This window comes from Loxodonta africana, chromosome 1 (genome assembly GCF_030014295.1).
Source record: "Loxodonta africana isolate mLoxAfr1 chromosome 1, mLoxAfr1.hap2, whole genome shotgun sequence".
NCBI classification, from domain to species: domain Eukaryota; kingdom Metazoa; phylum Chordata; class Mammalia; order Proboscidea; family Elephantidae; genus Loxodonta; species Loxodonta africana.
In genome coordinates, this window is record NC_087342.1 from 227,994,078 (window position 1) to 228,014,779 (window position 20,702).

The 20,702-nt window shown below is 48.2% G+C and overlaps 1 protein-coding gene across 2 annotated transcripts in view; it reads left to right on the top strand.

The window, feature by feature from the left end:
- Positions 1–20,702, top strand: part of ZDHHC14 (zinc finger DHHC-type palmitoyltransferase 14) — a 350,736-nt gene that overhangs the window by 321,990 nt on the left and 8,044 nt on the right. For both annotated transcript variants that reach the window (XM_064292695.1, XM_064292699.1), the window contains exon 8: positions 3,170–3,272. In XM_064292695.1, coding sequence (XP_064148765.1) covers positions 3,170–3,272 — 103 coding nt within the window. The remainder of the gene's footprint in view (positions 1–3,169; positions 3,273–20,702) is intronic.

Consider the following 20,702-nt stretch of genomic DNA (forward strand, 5'->3'; position numbering starts at 1 on the left):
GGAAGGAATCATGGGGAGGGGATGTGGTGACAGACAGAGGAAGGGCAAGTGCTGGACCAGACCTGAGGAGACAGCCTGTCATTGGAGCTGAGAGAAGTCAGTGTGGGGAGTGAGCGGGCTCGGGGTGGGCACAGCCAGGTCAGCGAGCACCTGGTGAGCATTGCGGCCTAGAACAGACTTAGGTCAGAGTAGCTATGTGAGGCCAGCCTGTCCAGTGTACCCAGTGTGTCATGGGTCTTGGGTGTGTGACTGTTGAGCCAACAGGTTGACAAGATGGGGTGCAAGCTGAGGACACTGTATTTGTCCTCACTGCCATCCCTTCAGACTCTCTGGATGGCCTCGTCCTTTCTCTGCCTCTGCATCTCTGCCTCTGCATCTCTGATGAGTTCCCCTAACGTCTCCTGTCACTTAAGGAAAAGAAGGACTCAGGGCACCCAACAACAACAGGGCACTTCCAGTCCCCTGAGGGGTATTATGGCAGGTCACCAGAACTCCATTTTCACTGAAAGTGAAAGCTTTCCACCCCTCACCCCTCCCTGGTCAGGCTTCGCTGCAGGACAGGAGGCCCTGGGGGCCCTGCTGCTATTCCAACCCCAGCTGGTCCTGTGTCCTTGCAGGGAGGGCATCAGAAAGGACTGCTGGTCCCGCATTACTGCCCCATGACCCTGGTGGCGTTTGAAGCCGCCTAGTCCCTGGGTGAGGAAACCCTGGTGGCATAGTGGTTAAGTGCTACGGCTGCTAACCAAAAAGGTCAGCAGTTCAAATCCACCAGGCGCTCCTTGGAAACTCTATGGGGCAGTTCTACTCTGACTTATAGGGTCTCTATGAGTCGAAATCGACTTGCTAGCAACAGGTTTGGTTTTTTTAGTCCCTGGATGGAGCAAACAGTTTGCACTTGGCTACTAACCAAAAGGTTGAAGATTCAAACCTGGCCAGAGGTGCTGCAGAAGAGAAGCCTGGCAACCTGCTTCCTTAAAGATTACAGCCAAGAAAACCCTAAAGGGCAGTTCTACTCTGTAACACGTGAGTTGGACTCAATCCCACGGCAACAGGTTTGGTTTGGTTTTTTGGAGTCCTCCCTGAGAGTCTTCCTACGGGAACTTCTAATTGCAGTTCTCTGCTGTGGGCAGGGCTTTTCACCAATCGGTCACTTGTATCTGCCGCCTTCAGCCCAGGGTCTCTAGCTACTGACCCTGCACCAGCAAGCATCCGTCCCTCTCAAGGCGACTCCACCCTGATCTCCCACCTTACCACGCTGATTTTCCAGTTCTCTGCAGCAGGTGGCGCCTTTCTCCAAAGAGGCCCTTCTTCATTCCTTGCCCTTTAGCCCTTTATACCCTGGAAGTGCTTGCATACCTGGAAGCACTCATTGACTACAGCTTCCTCTAAGCCTCTAAGAATTCAGCTGACTCTGAGGCAGAGAGGCCCGTTGTACCATCCCGTCAGTGGCATCCATCATGGCTCGCTACTCTGTCTCCAGAAGACCACACCCTGAAAGGCAGCTACGGCAGTCACTCCTACCTCTCGAAAGCCGAGATGATAAGTAGGAAGCATCCTGGCCCTCAGCCCTCAGGAGTATTTGAGCGTTTGTGTGTGTGGACGCAAGTCGGCATCTTAGAGAGGCCACCAGGCCATCATGCAGGCTCGGAGCAGTGACTGGGGCCCGACAGCCCACACCCACGGGCTCTTCACGTGGAAGGGTGCTGGGACAGCTGCTCATCACCCAGCCCCCTGTGCCTCTGGGTGCCTCTGGCTCCTGTCAGTTGGCAGGAGCCACCACTCAGGGAGAAAGGAAAGGCTGTCCTTGAGATGGCAGGTGTCTTAGTCATCTAGTGCTGCTATAACAGAAATACCACAGTGGATGGCTTTATCAAACACAAGTCTGTTCTCTCACAGTCTAGTAGGCTAGAAGTCCGAATTCAGGGCACCAGCTCTAGAGGGGAAGGCTTTCTCTCTCTTGCCTTGCTCCTGGCACTACTTTCTTGGTGGTATGAGGTCCCCCGTCTCTCTTCTCACTTCTGTCTTTTATATCTCAAAAGAGATTGACTTAAGACACATCTGATCTTGTAAATTGAGTCCTACCTCGTTAACATAACTGTAATCCTGCCTCACTGACATCATAGAGGTAGTATTTATAACACATAGGAAAATCACATCAGATGACAAAATGGTGGACGATGACACAATATTGGGAATCATGGCCTAGCCAAGTTGACACATATTTTGGGGGACCCAATTCAATCCATGACAACAGGTAAAGCCTCACCCAGATCTTCGTCCTGGGCGCTAGCATTGTAGAATCTGGAAAAGATGTCTCAGAAATACCACATGGGAGACAAAGAAGTGCTTTCATTCAGTCAGTCAACAAGCATTCACTCAGCACCTGTTGTACGTGAGGAGTCCCTGCATGGCACAGTGTTCACGGTAGGCTGCTCGTTTCGGGAAAAAAGCCTGGTGATCTAATTCTGAAAATGAGTCGTTGAAAACCATGGAGCACAGTTTTACTCTGACACCCATGGGGTCGCCATGAGTCGGAACCACCTCCATGGGAACTGGTTTGGCTCTCATGCACCAGGCGCTGAAATACAATGACTGAGAAAACCCAGTCCCTGCCCTCCAGGAGCATACACTCCCGGGATAGATATAAACATGGGTACGTGGGATGCCCATGTGATGGGATACGTGTGCCCAGGTGCTCCAAGGCCCCAACAAGGGCACCTAAACCCCTGGTGCTATGGGTCAGGCCAGGGCTGGGTGCTAAGGGGAAGAGAAGATGAAGACTCTGCCCCTGGGAGGTTGCAGGCTGGAGAAGAACATTGGGACAGATTGTGTGAGGCCTGAGGGCCCAGCATGGGAGTTGCACTTTGTTCAGAGGGGATGGGACACCTGGAGCTGCTCACACAGGAGGGGTGGGAGATCCCAAGTGGGGGTGATGGGGAGGAGAGAGGCCGGTGGAGGGGAGACCACCTGGAAGGTCCTGCAGGCAGCAGACCAGGTAAGGACGTTGGGATCTGCAGAGGTGGCCTGATGGCACGCTGAGGGTAGTAGAGGTGTTCTCCACAATGCCATTCACGGGAGGAGGGAGCCTAGAGATGGGAATTCACGTAGCTCTGAGGGCGTCTTTGGCTTTTCATTCACTCTTCCTCCTGTGTTTTCTTTCCTCCTGTAGCCTGATTGACAGACGAGGGTACATCCAGCCAGACACGCCGCAGCCAGCAGCGCCCTCAAATGGCATCACCATGTATGGGGCCACCCAGTCGCAGAGCAACATGGTAGGGCGCCTGCAGGGGGTGCAGCTCCCACTGAGGCTTCTCTCCCGCTTGTGTGGGCACTAACCAGTAACACGCCTGTGCACTTGGAAAACCCACCCTGGGAGGAGGAGACACCCACTGGCACCCAGTGGACCAAAGGGCTCAAAGGAGGGAAATGAAGTGTTAAATTAAGGCACCATCCAACTAAGGAATTTGGCACTGAGTTTTATTTGCTCACAGTGGTGTAGGGAGAACCACACACATGCACACAATCTTTTTGATGGAACGGCTTGTAACAAAGTGTGATGGAAAGTCACGTTTTTAGAACCAGGATAATATTTTGGGGATGAGCTTTGACTGCCCTAGGCAGGTCCAGGCTGTCTCAGCATTCCTGGTTTCCTATTCCATCCCTTTGCCTTAATCTGAACTAACACCCCTCTTCTTTGAGGGTTCAGAGAATAACACAGCCAGTTCTCCCTACTTTCAACCAGAATCATAGATATTCATGTACACGTTAGTACGAATAATCAGACAAGGTTTCATCCATTCAAACACTGCTGGAGTGCCTCTCCAAAGAGGAGTCCCGCGGAGTGTGGAAGGGCATGCTTTCCTTTCAGTTTGCAGGTGGGGAGGCTTGGGGAGGGGCGTTGGAGTCTTTCCATGGGCACTGGAGATCACAGCATGGCCTATCTCTGATGATCAGGGTAAGGTAATGGTCTCTTTTTCTTTGGAACAAACTTCCCTAACCAAGTTCGGTGTTTCTGGAAAGGACCAGTCTTGTGGCTCTCCAGTACTGTGTGTTCTTTGTAAAGCTGTCACCTGCATCAGAGTTGCAGTGACAAAAGGTCAAAGACTCGACTGTAAGTGTTGTTGTTGTTATTACCTACCATCGACTCGACTCTGACTCATGGCGATCCTATGCACCTGGGGGCTGGACCGTTGTGATCTGTCAGGTTTTCAGTGGCTGCTCTGTGGAAGCAGATCGCCAGGCCTTTGCATCTGGGGGCTGGACCGTTGTGATCTGTCGGGTTTTCAGTGGCTGATCTGTGGAAGCAGATCGCCAGGCCTTTGCACCTGGGGGCTGGACCGTTTTGATCTGTCGGGTTTTCAGTGGCTGATCTGTGGAAGCAGATCGCCAGGCCTTTGCACCTGGGGGCTGGACCGTTTTGATCTGTCGGGTTTTCAGTGGCTGATCTGTGGAAGCAGATCGCCAGGACTTTGCACCTGGGGGCTGGACCGTTGTGATCTGTCGGGTTTTCAGTGGCTGATCTGTGGAAGCAGATCCCCAGGCCTTTGCACCTGGGGGCTGGACCGTTTTGATCTGTCGGGTTTTCAGTGGCTGATCTGTGGAAGCAGATCCCCAGGCCTTTGCACCTGGGGGCTGGACCGTTTTGATCTGTCGGGTTTTCAGTGGCTGATCTGTGGAAGCAGATCCCCAGGCCTTTGCACCTGGGGGCTGGACCGTTGTGATCTGTCGGGTTTTCAGTGGCTGATCTGTGGAAGCAGATCCCCAGGCCTTTGCACCTGGGGGCTGGACCGTTTTGATCTGTCGGGTTTTCAGTGGCTGATCTGTGGAAGCAGATCGCCAGGCCTTTGCACCTGGGGGCTGGACCGTTTTGATCTGTCGGGTTTTCAGTGGCTGATCTGTGGAAGCAGATCGCCAGGCCTTTGCACCTGGGGGCTGGACCGTTTTGATCTGTCGGGTTTTCAGTGGCTGATCTGTGGAAGCAGATCCCCAGGCCTTTGCACCTGGGGGCTGGACCGTTGTGATCTGTCGGGTTTTCAGTGGCTGATCTATGGAAGCAGATCCCCAGGCCTTTGCACCTGGGGGCTGGACCGTTTTGATCTGTCGGGTTTTCAGTGGCTGATCTGTGGAAGCAGATCGCCAGGCCTTTGCACCTGGGGGCTGGACCGTTTTGATCTGTCGGGTTTTCAGTGGCTGATCTGTGGAAGCAGATCCCCAGGCCTTTGCACCTGGGGGCTGGACCGTTGTGATCTGTCGGGTTTTCAGTGGCTGATCTATGGAAGCAGATCCCCAGGCCTTTGCACCTGGGGGCTGGACCGTTTTGATCTGTCGGGTTTTCAGTGGCTGATCTATGGAAGCAGATCGCCAGGCCTTTGCACCTGGGGGCTGGACCGTTTTGATCTGTCGGGTTTTCAGTGGCTGATCTATGGAAGCAGATCGCCAGGCCTTTGCACCTGGGGGCTGGACCGTTTTGATCTGTCGGGTTTTCAGTGGCTGATCTATGGAAGCAGATCGCCAGGCCTTTGCACCTGGGGGCTGGACCGTTTTGATCTGTCGGGTTTTCAGTGGCTGATCTGTGGAAGCAGATCCCCAGGCCTTTGCACCTGGGGGCTGGACCGTTGTGATCTGTCGGGTTTTCAGTGGCTGATCTGTGGAAGCAGATCCCCAGGCCTTTGCACCTGGGGGCTGGACCGTTTTGATCTGTCGGGTTTTCAGTGGCTGATCTGTGGAAGCAGATCGCCAGGCCTTTGCACCTGGGGGCTGGACCGTTTTGATCTGTCGGGTTTTCAGTGGCTGATCTGTGGAAGCAGATCGCCAGGCCTTTGCACCTGGGGGCTGGACCGTTTTGATCTGTCGGGTTTTCAGTGGCTGATCTGTGGAAGCAGATCCCCAGGCCTTTGCACCTGGGGGCTGGACCGTTGTGATCTGTCGGGTTTTCAGTGGCTGATCTATGGAAGCAGATCCCCAGGCCTTTGCACCTGGGGGCTGGACCGTTTTGATCTGTCGGGTTTTCAGTGGCTGATCTGTGGAAGCAGATCGCCAGGCCTTTGCACCTGGGGGCTGGACCGTTTTGATCTGTCGGGTTTTCAGTGGCTGATCTGTGGAAGCAGATCGCCAGGCCTTTGCACCTGGGGGCTGGACCGTTGTGATCTGTCGGGTTTTCAGTGGCTGATCTATGGAAGCAGATCCCCAGGCCTTTGCACCTGGGGGCTGGACCGTTTTGATCTGTCGGGTTTTCAGTGGCTGATCTATGGAAGCAGATCGCCAGGCCTTTGCACCTGGGGGCTGGACCGTTTTGATCTGTCGGGTTTTCAGTGGCTGATCTATGGAAGCAGATCGCCAGGCCTTTGCACCTGGGGGCTGGACCGTTTTGATCTGTCGGGTTTTCAGTGGCTGATCTATGGAAGCAGATCGCCAGGCCTTTGCACCTGGGGGCTGGACCGTTTTGATCTGTCGGGTTTTCAGTGGCTGATCTATGGAAGCAGATCGCCAGGCCTTTGCACCTGGGGGCTGGACCGTTGTGATCTGTCGGGTTTTCAGTGGTTGCTCTGTGGAAGCAGATCGCCAGGCCTTTGCACCTGGGGGCTGGACCATTGTGATGTCGGGTTTTCAGTGGCTGATCTATGGAAGCAGATCCCCAGGCCTTTGCACCTGGGGGCTGGACCGTTTTGATCTGTCAGGTTTTCAGTGGCTGATCTGTGGAAGCAAATCGCCAGGACTTTGCACCTGGGGGCTGGACCGTTGTGATCTGTCGGGTTTTCAGTGGCTGATCTATGGAAGCAGATCGCCAGGCTTTCCGAATCTGTCTTAGTCTGGAAGCTCCACTGAGCATCAAACTCGAGTCGCCCTCATGGAAGGCGAGAATTTCACCATTGAACCACCACTGCCCTTGTGATTTTAAGGGTGGACTGGGGGAAATCGCAGCATCGTGGCACTTTGTCTCTGCATATAAGGAACTTCAGGTGAAAGTCAGCAGACCCGAGGCTGCCTCTCCAAAAGGTTGGGGCTCAGGGAGAACTTGAACCCCACTGTGGTGACTACTGGTCGGCCCTGACAGCTGCATTTACAGCCACAAATTGTGAGGCTCCAGCCCCAAACAGAAGTCTTCCTGGATTTCTTTGTTGGTAGTGGCGGCCTCTTGTTTGTAGCTTGCTTGGGTATTAGGAGCACATATGTATACATCGCATCCTGTCCTTCCACTCTGAGTGCTCACAGAACAGCCTGTCCACACTCACCCACACAAACAACCCGCTTCATGGACTGTTGAGCTGGAAGGGATTCATGGCTCACCCTCCCCCTTGTTTCTCAGAGGTGGTAAATGAGGACAGATGATTCCGAGACTGGCCCACAGGAAAGGGGGTGGTATGTATCCTTGCCCTCCCATTTTCCCGGTACCTGGAGATAAGACACAGGTACGAGGCAGTGAGGGAAGAGCTGGGTGTGACATCGTGCCCTGAGTCCCAGTAGACCCTGATTCCAGGGCTCCTTCGGTCCTGACCAAGGGAGCCAATGCTGTACTGAGTCATGACAGGAATCAAGTGAAGACCTGGGGGCCTTAAGGACCTGCCAAGGCTAACAGTGCACACTCAGCTTCCTGCCCTCTCAGCCCGCACACCCGCTGCCTCCCACAGCACTGCCTCCGTCTATACACATGAAGTGGAAAGGGCTCCATCATTCCTTCATTCATGCATGTAAATCGTATTTTATGAAGTGTGTCCAGGTAGAAGGCACATCAGCACCAGGGGAGGTGAAGGAATGAGCCAGGCACAGGGTGTGCGCTGAGGAGCCTCACAGGAGGGTAGCATTCAGGGGCCACACCCTAATGGAATCTGTGAACCTGTAAGTTCAAGTAGGGCATTTCGGAAACAATTGCAGGATCAAGGTTTCCCCCTAAAGCCCCTGGACCCCCAGGTAAAGAAGTCCTACATCAGTGAGTACCATGGTCTACCTTCTCCCTATCAGAGAGAAACTCTTAAGAAATCTAAAACTCCTGGGAATTCATACGAATATGAACTCTGCTCGATTTGGGAGATAGCACGGTCTTGGAGCCAAGTCCCTGGCCCGGAGTTCTCCATCCAATGGTAAAAGCTGTAAGGAAACCTTTCTTCCATGTGGTAAGCACTTATAGAGTGTGCCACCAGGCTTTCAAGAGGGCTACCCTAATAGAGTCCTCTTGAAGAGGAAAAAGGGGGTTGGGATTAAGGATCCAAAAAGCCAAACGGTCACCATTTACTAGATTGGTGGCCTTAACAAGTTGTTTAACCACTCTCTGCCTCAGTGTTTTCATCTGTAAAATGGGGACTTTGATGTCCTTACCTTGTAGGGTTTCTATGAGGATTAAATGAGGTAACATATTTAAAAAAAAAAAAAACCGTTGCTGTCAACTCATGGCAACCCCATGTGTAAAAAAGGCACTTAAAATCATGTCTGGTACAATTTATTATATAAGTGTTAACTATTGTTTTTGCTGTTATAATTATTATTTCCATGATATTCATGGGTGGCATGATCAGGTCAGTTGTATCTTCTGTGAGCCATAGACATGACTGGGGTGAGTGAAATGTCCCAGATGGGAACCGGGAAACCAGCACTCCAGTCCTGGCTCCCACTAGCTAACTCCCTTTTAGCAAGTCACTCTGCCTCTCTGGTTCTCTTTTCCTCATCTGCAAAATGGGAGCTTGACTAGTTTGTATCTAAAGCCCCTTCCAACTCTAAGCAGTTTGTGAATCTCTGATCTTTGCAGCTCAACCCATAGATCAGAAGGTTGGAGAACAGCATCTTAGTCCCCACACACAGGGGTGAGCCCTTTCCTCTTCCTAGAAGAGGTGGACACCAAGACCCTCGGCCCCCCTCACCCCACCCACCCGAGACCGTGTAACCCAGCACCTAATGCAGGATCAAGGGGTACACTGCAGTCTGGTTGTCATACCCAAACCTCCCAGAAGGTAGCCTTGTGCTTTGTTTGCTTTTTTGTCTCATATTTCTTGTATTTCTGGGATAAATCCATTTTCTTATGGTATATAATCCTTTTTATATGTTGCTGGATTTGGTTTGGCTACATTTTGTTGAGGATTTTTGCTTTTTTTATATTACTTTATCTCATTTTTTGAGATTAGTCTAGAGTTTTCTTGTGACATTTTTCTCTGGTTTTGATATCTGAGCAGCATAGGCCTGAAAGAATGAATTGAGAAATGTTTCTTTCTCTTCTGTATTTTGGAAAAGTTTGTGAAGAACTGGTAGTAATTCTTTATATGTTTGGTAGAATTTACTAGTGAATTCATCTGGTCCTGGCTTTTCTTTGGGGGTAGTTTTTTAAATTGCTAATTCAGTCTTTACTTATTATAGGTCTATTTACATTTTCTGTTTCTTCTTGAGTCAGTGTTAGTAGTTTGTCTTTCTAGGAATTTGTCCATTTTATCTAAGTTATCTAATTTGCTGTCATTGTCTCATACATCAAAGAGGAAAATCTAAGAACTGAAAAAGTAAAAACAAATATAAAATTAAGGTAATTTGTAAAACTGAGAGGAAAGGGAAGAAGTAGCCAATGACCTTAATGAGAGTAAGGAAGCAGACGAATAAGCCTTGAACGGGAAAGATTGGTATTTTTGTTTTTTTTAATGTTCTCTAAAATGTATGTCACTCTGGGAACTCTAACAGAGTGACTTCTAGCATGGGTCACGGCTCCTGCACTGTTTGCTTTGCTTTATTCCCTTTTGAGTTGTACTAGGGCGCAGAGAAAGACACATACCAGTTTTCAAGAATCATCAAAATATGGAAAATGTCAAAACATTTCAACACTGACAACGAAACTAATTCTGTGGGGCAAATTGTAACATTCATTTCCTTTGGCTTGCTTACTTTGCTCATAACAGACATCCCAACCAAGGACTAATCCATCACAAACTGAGCCAGGACATTGTGACCAGTGCCTGGCCAAAGGAACTGGAAGCCCTTCAGGTTTTCTAGTCTCTGATGCAGCAGTAGACACCCAGGGCACCTCCCCACTGCTCCTCTGAAAGCCTGGTATCATCACTGAGAGAGCAGTTGGTCCAGCAGCTTGCCAAGCAGTCCTTTTCAGTTACTTAACTTTATGATTTAAATGTAGCTCGAACTCCCAATCAATAAGAAAGTTCTTGTGTTCCTATGTCCAGTTAGACAGATGTGAAAATTAATGTACAAATCCTTTACTGTTGAATTGGTCAGAATCACAAGGTGAATTTAAGGAACTCTACTGTGGTCAGATGGGTTTCCACAGTAGAGTATCACTCTTTACAACTGGCAGAGTCGATAATAACAATAACTACCATTTTTTTAGTGTTCTCTACATGCTATGTCATAGGATCAGCCTTGTACAGGGAGTTCGGAGCCAGACTGTCTGGGTTCAAATCCAGACTGTGTCACTACCTACCTGTTGCCGTCAATTCCAACTCATGGCGATCCTATAGGACACAGTAGAACTGCCCCCATGTGGTTTCCAAGGAGTTGCTGGTTGATTCTAATTCCCAACCTTTTGGTTAGCAGCCTAGCTCTTAACCATAGCGCCACCAGGGCTCCTGTGTCACTAACTAGCTGTTATTTAATCTCCCTGGGGTGCAGTTTCCTCATTTGTAGGCTTTATCATTGTTGTTCCATGCCGTTGAGCCGGTTCCAACTCAAAGCAACCTTGTTGTGTACAACAGAACAAAACACTGCCCAGTCCTGCACCTTCCTCACAGTCACTGCTGTGTTCGAGCCTACTGTTGCAGCCGCGTGTCAATCTGTCTCACTGAGGGTCTTCTTTTTCGCTGACCCTCTGGTTTACCAAGCATGATGTCCTTCTCCAGGACTGGTCCCTCCTGATAACATGCCCAAAGTACATGAGACGAAGTCTCGCCATCCTTGCTTCTAAGAAGCATTCTGGCTGTACTTCTTCTAAGACAAATTTGTTCCTTCTGATAGTCCATGGTATCTTCAATATTTTCAACAGCACCATGATTCAAGGCATCAATTCTTCTTTGATCTTCCTTATTCACTGTCCAGCTTTCTTATGGGTATGAGGCAGTTGAAAACACCATGGCTTGGATCAGGCTCACCTTAGTTCTCAAAATGACATCTTTGCTTTTTAACGTTTTACAGGGGTCTTTTGCAGCAGATTTAGCCAATGCAATGTGTCATTTGATTTCTTGACTACTGCTTCCATGGGTGTTGACTGTAGATCCAAGTAAAATGAAATCCTTGACTTTAGTCTTTTCTTCATGTATCAGGGTGTTGCTTATTGGTCCATTTTCTAGGATTTTTGTTTTCTCTAGGTTGAGGTGTAATCCATACTGAAGGCTGTAGTCTTTATCTTCATCAGTAAGTACTTCAAATCATCTTCACTTTCAGCAAACAAGGTTGTGCCATCTGCATAGTGCAGACTATCAGCCTTTCTTCATTCCTGATGCCGTATTCTTCACGTAGTCCAGCTTCTTTGATTGTTTGCTCAGCATGCAGATTGAATAAATATGGTGAAAGGATACAACCCTGACACATACCTTTCCTGACTCTAAACTACACAGCATCCCCTTGTTCTGTTTGAACGACTGTCTCTTGGTCTAGGTACAGGTTCCTCATGAGCACAATTAAGTGTTCTGAAATTTCTGTTGTTTGCAGTGTTATCTGTAATTTATTATGATCCACACAGTTGAATGCCTTTGTATAGTCAATAAAACACAGGTTAACACCTTCCTGGTAATCTCTGCTTTCAGCCAAGATCCATCTAACATCAGCAATGATATCCCTCATTCTATGTCCTCTTCTGAATCTGGCTTGAATTTCTGGCAGTGCCGTGTGTCAATGTACTGCTGCAACCGCTTTTGAATGATCTTCAGCAAAATTTACTTGTGTGTAATATTAATGATATTGTTCGATAATTTCCACATTTGGTTGGATTACCTTTCTTTGGAATGGGCACAAATATGGATCGCTTCCGGTTGGTTGACCAGGTAGCTGTCTTCCAAGTTTCTCCCTGTAGACCAGCGAGCATTTCCAGTGCTGCATTCATTTGCTGAAACATCTCAGTTGGTATTCCAGCAGCTCCTGGAGCCTTGTTTTTCGCCAGTGCCTTCAGTGAAGCTTGGGCTTCTTCCTTCAATACCGCTGGTTCCTGATCATATGGTACCTCCAGAAATGGTTGAATGTGATCTCATTCTTTTTGATATGGTAACTCTGTATTCTTTCCATCTTCTTTTGATGCTTCCTGCATCGTTCAATATTTTGCCCCATAGAATCCTTCAGTATTACAATTCGAGGCTTGAATTTTTTCTTCAGTTCTTTCAGCTTGAGAAATGCTGAGCATGTTCTTCCCGTTTGGTTTTCTATCTCCAGATCTTTGCACGTTTCATTACGCAAAGCTGGGAGGTTGTGGAAACTGCAAAAATCAGCACTTGGGTTTCAGGCAGAGCCCTGGTGGCACAGTAGTTAAGAACTCGGCTGCTAACCAAAAAGTCAGCAGTTCAAATCCACTAGCTGCTCCCTGGAAACCCTATGGGGTAGTTCTACTGTGTCCTATAGGGTCACTTGGAATCAGAATCAACTCACCGGCAACGGGATTGGTTTTTTGAGTTTCAGGCAAATCTTCCTGGAGGAGATGACATCTGAGCAGAATGTTAAGGAGAAGTTACAATGAATCAGTCACCCACACGTGGGAGGGTGTTCCAGGCAGAGCACGCACAGAAGCACAGGCAGACGTGGGTGAAACAGCTTGGGGTGGGCAGGGAGGAAGGACCTCAGTGTTACTAGGGTGTATATAGGGGGAGCTAAGGTCAGAAACCCTGGTGGTGTAGTGGTTAAGAGCTATATGGCTGGTAACCAAAAGATCGGCAGTGCGAATCCACCAGGTGCTCCTTGGAAACCCTATGGGGCAGTTCTACTCTGTCCTACAGGGTCACTGAGTCGGAATTGATTTGACAGCAATGGGGTGTGGTAGGAGAGGTGTGCATGAACGGCCTTGAGTGCCTTCTAACCAGCCAGGATTTTGTCGTGTAAATGGAGAGCCTTGAGTAGAGAGTGATCAGGCTGGCTGCAGTGGAGGAGGCCTGGGGGTCATGGGGGCGGGGAGGCAGGGAGATCAGAGTAAGACCAGGTAACAGAGGGGCTGGCCAGGACAGCAGAGGCAGGTTTAGAAAAAAGACAACAGTGCCAGACTGATGGCGCAATGGGTAAGCCCTTGGTTTCTAACCAAAATTTGGTGGTTCAAACCCACCCAGTGGCTCCGCAGGAAAAAGACCTGGCGATTTGCTCGCATAAAGATTACAGCCAACAAAACCCTGTAGGGCAGTTCTACCCTGTCACGTGAGGTTGCTGTGAGTTGAAAATCTTCTTGACAGGACCTGACCACAACAGCAGCAGACGTGGGGTGTGGGGAGAGGGAGAAGCCTGGACTGCCTTTCAGCTGGTGACAGGATGAGGACGGGAAGTAGAAGTGGAGGCACAGGGGAGGGGAAGCTGATTTCCACTTCGGACGTGCGGAATTTGAGTGCTAGTGGATACCTGGGGACGGTGGGGCGGGGTGCCCAGCAGGTAGCTGGATCCAAAGTCGAGGAGTGTCTGCTTCCTCACGTTTATGAAGGAATGGCACAGTTTATAGAAGTCACTTTGAAGTAGCAGAGATGCGAATCCATTTCCCTGGTCTAATTGGACACAGTGAGGATAATAGAATATGATGATTCTCAAAAGCAATTGAAGGAAAAACTTTGCAAATAGACAGATTTAAGTATTCAACACCGTGGGGAACGGTAGAGAGAGAGCAGGACTGGGGATCGGAGGACCTGGGATCGAGTACCAGCGGGGCCCCTTCTGGGCTGTGTGACCTTAGCCTCTACTACCGTTAGTCGTTGACTTGATTCCAGCTCATGGTGCCCCCATGTGTGTCAGAGCAGAACTGTGCTCCACAGGGGTGATTTCAGTGACTTCAGAAGAGATCACCGGGCCTTTCTCCTGAGCTGCCTCTGGGTGGGTTCCAGCCTCCAACCTTTCGGTTAGCAGCCGAGCGCATTGTCCGTTTGTACCACCCCAGGACTCCCGCTTAACTTTACATGCCTTAACTTCCTACACTGTAAAATGAAGATGGAGCTACCTGTGTCCACCTCCCTGGACTGTGGTTGGAATTGACTGAAATCTTGTCCGTTTCATCTTCTCATCACCAGTTTTTAACATCCACCCACTGCCATCGAGTCGATTCCAACTCATACCGACCCTATAGGACAGAGTAGAACGGCCCCATAGAGTTTCCAAGGAGCGCCTGGCAGATTCGAACTGCTGACCTTCTGGTTAGCAGCCATAGCACTTAACCACTGTGCCACCAGGGTTTCCGTTTATAACATAGGGCCTGGCATGTAGTAGGTGTTTCGTGGGGGTCACGTAGTAAAACTACAGAGAGAGGAAATGGTGGTTCAGCTGAGTATCTGTGAAGGTTCTCCTCATGGGGACACACTCACGGAAGGTTCTTAACCAATATTTGTCCCTTTCTTCCTTTCTGCATTCCTTCCTTCTTCCAATTTTGTCACATTTTAAAAAGGCTCCACTCTGAATGTGGAAGTAGGATCTGGAAGGAAGGAGTTTCTCTTGGGTACAGTGACACGGCAAAGTGGCTTCATGCAGCAATTGGCTTGGTAGGATAAAATTAGCCCACGAGCCAAAAGATCAGAGATCGGAGATGTTTTCTCCATGAGACACAATAGGCGAAGGGTCACTGAGCTTTCCCAAGGACTATGAAAAATTCCCAGACCTGAGGAGGGAATTACAGACTCTAAAACGTGAAAAGAAATCTGCAAAATCAAAATCAACAAATGTTTAATGTGTATGAAACGCACGGCTCTGTCAACAGCATTAATTGCTAAATTCAGCCTTCATGAAAATTCCATTACATCTTAGAAATGATTTGTAGATGAGTTTTTCCCCACTTCGTAAGAATTCCCAAGTACACATGTGATTACATAGACATCATTACCAGTTATAGCGTAAATGAGTTACTCATGAAGAGTTTGAAAAGCAAAATTATAAAGTCTAATTGACTTGAAATCCCCAGTCCTTTCTGTCTCACCGTGATGCTTTTGTTATGAGGAACTCACGTTTATATCCTGGGTCGAGTGGGGAGAAACCTTTTTGGTCCCAAGGCTCCCATCCACTGCTTGGGAGTGCCCCAAATTCACCCAGATTAGAACATCTTCAGGAGAGGCAAGACCTAAAAGCTCTCCTGGGGTAAAGGATGAGATGCGCACTGAGTGGCCCACAGGACAGAACCAGGACCACAGGATGGCCCAGGGAGACAGAGCCTCCCCAGTCCAAGAAGGAACTCAGGGTGCATGGTGGACAGAGAAGTCCAGGCTGGGGAGTCGAGCATAATGTTCTCCGTTGGTGGGAGGGGCTGACTGTTGACCCTTAGGGTCCTTTCCAGTCCGACCCCATCTGGCAGACTCTGCTGTATCATCCAGGGCGGCTGCCGTCCCCCTGTTCGCTCTTGTCACTGGGCCAATATAACGTGCCAGATAATGTTTCATTCTGCCGTGCTTCAGTGCTGTTTGTTCAACACGATATCCTCAGTGTCTAGAATAGTTCCTGTGGTAGTTTGTTTCATTAAATGAGAGATCAGTTGATCAATCGATTGATTGATTGATTATGGGCTAAGTGCTTTACATACATTATTATCTCATTTAACCCTCATAAAACCATCTGCTGTGGGTGTTCTAATTGCCCCTCTGAGGAGACCGAGGCACAGGGATGTTGACATAGCTCATCAGTTGGTGAGCTGAGATTTCATCGCTGGCAGTGTGACTCCTAGGAGAGTGCCCTTCTCAGCACTATCCCAGTTGTCTCCCAGGCAGGAAGGTCTTCAGGTAGAGTAGAGTGCTACGAAGGATCTTCCCAGGGCTGAGGAAGTCACACCACACAGGCTTTCTTTGCAGAGGGATCCACGGGTAGTCACAGAACAAGCAGCCCCAGTGGCGTAGCAGTTAATCGCTCGACTGCTAACTGAGAGATTGGCAGTTGAAACCCACCCAGCAGCTCCACAGGACAAAGACCTAGTGATCTACTCGCATAAAGATTACAGCCTAGAAAAACCTATGGTGGCAACCCAACTCTGTCACATGGGGTCACTACGAGTCGAAAGTGACTTGACAGCACCTAACAACAACAGCAAATCACAAAACCAGGCTTGGGAACTTCTAACCTGCAGCTTGATCTGCTCTGATACAAATCACAGTGTTAATCAAATGAGTTAACTTGTTTTTTTTTTTTTTAATCTCCACCTGCTCCCCACCTCAAAACCGTGTTGCAGCCCTTCAGCGCAGTCTAGAAGAGATCAGGCAGATAGGAGATCAGGCAAGGATTTGTTGGGTGGGAATACATCAGCATCCAAGTGAGTCATTGATCTGGTCCCAGGATGATCTCCACTATTACACTGCTTGGAGGGCATTCAGCTTCTAGTTACCATTTTCCATCAAATGGGGACATTTTTGACCATTAACCAAAAAACCAAACCCAATGCCATCAAGTCAATTCCAAACTCATAGTGACCTTATAGGACAGAGTAGAACTGCACCATAGGATTTCCAAGGAGTGGCTGGTGGATTCGAACTGCCATCCCTTTGGTTAGCAGCTGTAGCTGTCAACCACTGCGCCACCAGGGCTCCATGGGACATGATTACTCTGACCTAAAACCATTTCCAGTGCTTACCTTGAAGGAGGAGAACACAGATTTAGCAGCAGACTCAACATGTTCATTTGGAGAAGAAAGAAAAGCTGGAGGGAAAGCAGTTCTAGAAGTCTGTGGTCACATTTGTTGCCATCATTTATGTTAGGACCAGTGTCCAGATCAGAAAGGGACTTCCTGAACGATAGGAAAAGTAGTCCTAGGGAAATATGCAGTATTTTAGAAATTGGAGGTAAAGGCTTCATAAGTCTTAGTTAAACACCCTGCTATTTCAGGACAGCAAAATTCGCCAACTATTGGTAGACAACTGGCATCAAAGTACCCCCTGAGGGTATTTATTATCTCACGAATAGGAAAACTCACTGCTGATTTACTAGGTTAGGGTGCTGGTGGCTACGTAGCACCCGTGTAATCTTCCCTCTACTACGGAGGGAGAAGTAACGAAGTGGCATTGAAAGCACTAAAATGGCGCACGTGACCCCACGCACAGCTTTTGTAACCTGTACTCCTGTGAGATTCTGAGAGGCCAGACTCGGATTACAGGCAGATCCTCCCACTATCACTGAGGAGTGTATTGCATCATTCCTGTTCCCTGTTATGACCTAGCATTGACGTTCTTTTCACGGAGCACGGTCATGCCACCCAGTCAAGGTCCAGTTTTGTGTGTGTATCTCATTATATTATCAAATGGGTGGTGGTGGTGGTGGTTGTGTGTTTCTGTCAAGTCCATTCCAACTCATGGTGACCCCTTTTGTGTCCAAGTAGAATTGTGCTCCAAAGGGTTTTCAGTGCCTGGTTTTTCAGAACTAGAACGCCAGGCCTTTCTTCTGAGGCACCTCTAGATGAACTCAAATCGCCAGCCCTCCATTAGCAGATGAGCACGTTAACCGTTTGCACCACCAAATGACTGAAGTTGATGTAAATAGCTGGTACTTCTAGCTGCAGAGATCCTTCGGGATTATGGTTCTAAATGCAAAGATAGTAACACACCATGTAGTCGTTGGAATTTTTTTTTTAGAACATGGTTTACTCTGTTTGCTTAACCTAATACTTTAAATCCCTCTTAATCTAGTATCTATCATGAGAAGACTAAACCTAGCAGCTACATGACCGATTCAAGTAGTCTTACAGAAAAATCTGGTACAGTAAAAAAAAAAAAAAAAACACCTTAGCAAACTTAAATGATAATGCTAAATAAAAGGACGCTCTGGCGTCCCCTGGCTCTCCACTTTGAGCAGGCTTTAGAAGTTCACGATGCTTTCATAAGCACAGGTGAGCACTGGTAAACTCACAGGAAGGGCCTCATCGCCAGACAGAAAGAAACAATCCCCAATGTGAATACTTGTGACAGAATTGGAGCAAAATAACCATTTCATTCACTCCTAACTTGTATACAGACCACCTAGAAAATTCATAGCTTTGCATTTTGCAGCATCGAATCTGTACACTAGGTTTATTCCAGACAAGAAGTCAGCTAGGTCAAGTAAAATGTTTTCCAGCACAAGCCGTGCCACTTGAAAATCTGCAGAGACAAAAACACAGTTGTCTGTGCCATTGTTTGGATGTTAACAGTAAGTGGTAATGTGTGTGACATCACAGCTTCCGGAGCCATAAACTGCTTTGCAAGTGAGATGCCGGAGGCTTCATTTGAGCCGTAAATCAGCCGTCACAGCGACTTACCACAACTACGGCAAACGCCTCAGCACTCCTGACACTCAGATTTTTACGCTGGCAGCTCAGCTCTGACTGGGCATCAAGCTTCTATTCTATTACTATTGACTAGTTGGCCCATTTTTTACCTGAAAAAAATAATTTCGTATGGTTTAACCAAATGTTGGACAAATACAAACTTCTGAAGAGTTATTCTGGAATGAAAACGTGAGAGACTTTCTCAAGTGCTGTTTGTAGTCGATGGACTGTCCCTGTCAAATATCTGGGTGCTTATTTGTTATTCCTGAAGATTATAGAACTGACTAGATCAATTAAATGTGCCACAGGGCTTTGCAGCCATGGTGACACAGTGGCTAAGAGCTCAGCCGCTAACCAAAAGGTGGGCAGTTCGAATCCACCAGTTGCTCCTTGGAAAGCCTATGGGGCAATTCTACTGTGTCCTGCAGGGTTACTATGAGTCGGAATTGACTCGATGGCAGTGGGTTTGGTTTTTCTGGTTTACCTAGTGGCAAGAGAGGAGCGTGAGCAGTAAGGTCTCCCTCTACTGGTCTTCATGGGAAAAGCCAGGAATGGGGAGGTCGTGGAGGGAAAAAGGGCTCAAGGGAGGAGAAAAAAAGGAGGGAGAGAGGAAGGAGAAGAAGGAAAAAAAGAGAAGAGGAGGGAAAAAGTAGAAATGGGAGGGAAACATGAAAGGAAAGGATGGGGAGGGGAGAGGGAAGGAGAACCAGTGAGGCCTGACAGAAAGAAAACTAAGACAAATCAAGAAATGAGCAAATAAGAGTCAGAAGAAAAGGTTGAAAGAAGTGGCGTAAAAATGCTGCTTGTAGGTCACCTTCACCAAACCAAAAGCCAAACCCATTGCCATTGAGTCCATTCCAACTCATAGCGACCCTATAGGACAGAGTAGAATTGCCCCATAGGGTTTCCAAGGCTGCAGATCTTTATGGAAGGAGACTTCCACACCTTTCTCTCGCAAAGCGGCTAATGTGTTTGAACCGCAGACCTTCCAGTCAGTGGCTGAGAGCTTAACCACTGTGCTACCAGGGCTCCCCTGTCATCTCCACAGTCACCCTGAAATAGTGGCCATTTCTCCCATGAGGGTCTCAAATGGGACTGGCAGCCATGAAGGTTTAGCAGACACCCTTGTTGAAATTTTGGAGAGTGGGAACTGAGGAAAAGCGCTGACCCTTCTTTTTTTCTTTTTTCGTATTGGAATCTCCCCACGTCGTTTGACATTTGTCTGTTTTGTTTTTTTTTTTTTTTTCCAAGGAGGAGTTGTTTAAACAGGCAACGTTAATACTATGGGAAGCATAAATTCCAGTGGATGGTCATTGCCTTGTCCTTGGTTGGAATTTGATAGAATACTGTAGTCTTCCATTTCAATGTCCCGTGTGAGCCAATAGGAGATTTATATGGGAGATTCCCTGTGGAAAAAAGGCTGCTCTCTGGGTACCACAGATGGGCTTGTCCTTCTAGATGGAAATCCATTTGTATGTGACAGACTGCTGCCAAAGTTATGAGATAAAAGCAGGATTGAGACACACAGGTTGATGGTCCCAGTAACTGTCCTCACTCGTGTCCCTGCCACAAGGTAAACTGTGAGCACAAGAGGAGCAGAGAGTTATTATATGAAATAATATAGATATGTGAATATTTAACAAGTAAGCAGCCCCCATAACAGGGGAAGTATTATAATGGTATTGGAGGGACAGCCATTTTTTAAGATGTTTAAACAAATCAAATGTAGAAGAGGGACTTAAAGTCAGATAATACAAGTCAGGGTTGGATACAGGGTTGGACTTCTGGATTTTTGTTTTTTTAATAGTAGCTCAGGCTAAATTTTTTTCTTTCTCATAATTTAGTCCTTAAGCTTTACACCTGACAAACTAGAAGGGCGTTTTCCACAGGATTCTGGCCACTGAGGCTGCGCACAGGGTCTGTTCCAGGTTTAACATGTCCTAAATCTGGCCGTGGTAAAGCCAATAAACGTGTACAGGAGCGGATCCAGGTGGGAGGGGCCTAAGCCATATATAATGGGGGGGTCATCTTTAAGAGAAAAAAAAAAAAGGAGTATGCAAAGAACAAGGTCTGGGAAGGGCCATGCAAATGAGAGGCCCTGAGGCTTAAGCTTCATTGTTGTTGTTATTTACCACTGAGCTGGCCCCGACTCAGGGTGACTTCACCTACAGCTACAGCGGAGCAAAACACTGCTCTTTCCATCTTCCTGCTCATTAGTATGCATGAGTCCATTGCTGCAGCCACCTTGCATTTCGGGTGCCTTCCAGCCTGGGGGCTCATCTCCCAGTACTATATCAAACAATGTTGTGTTGTGATCCATAGGATTTTCACTGGCTAGTTTTTG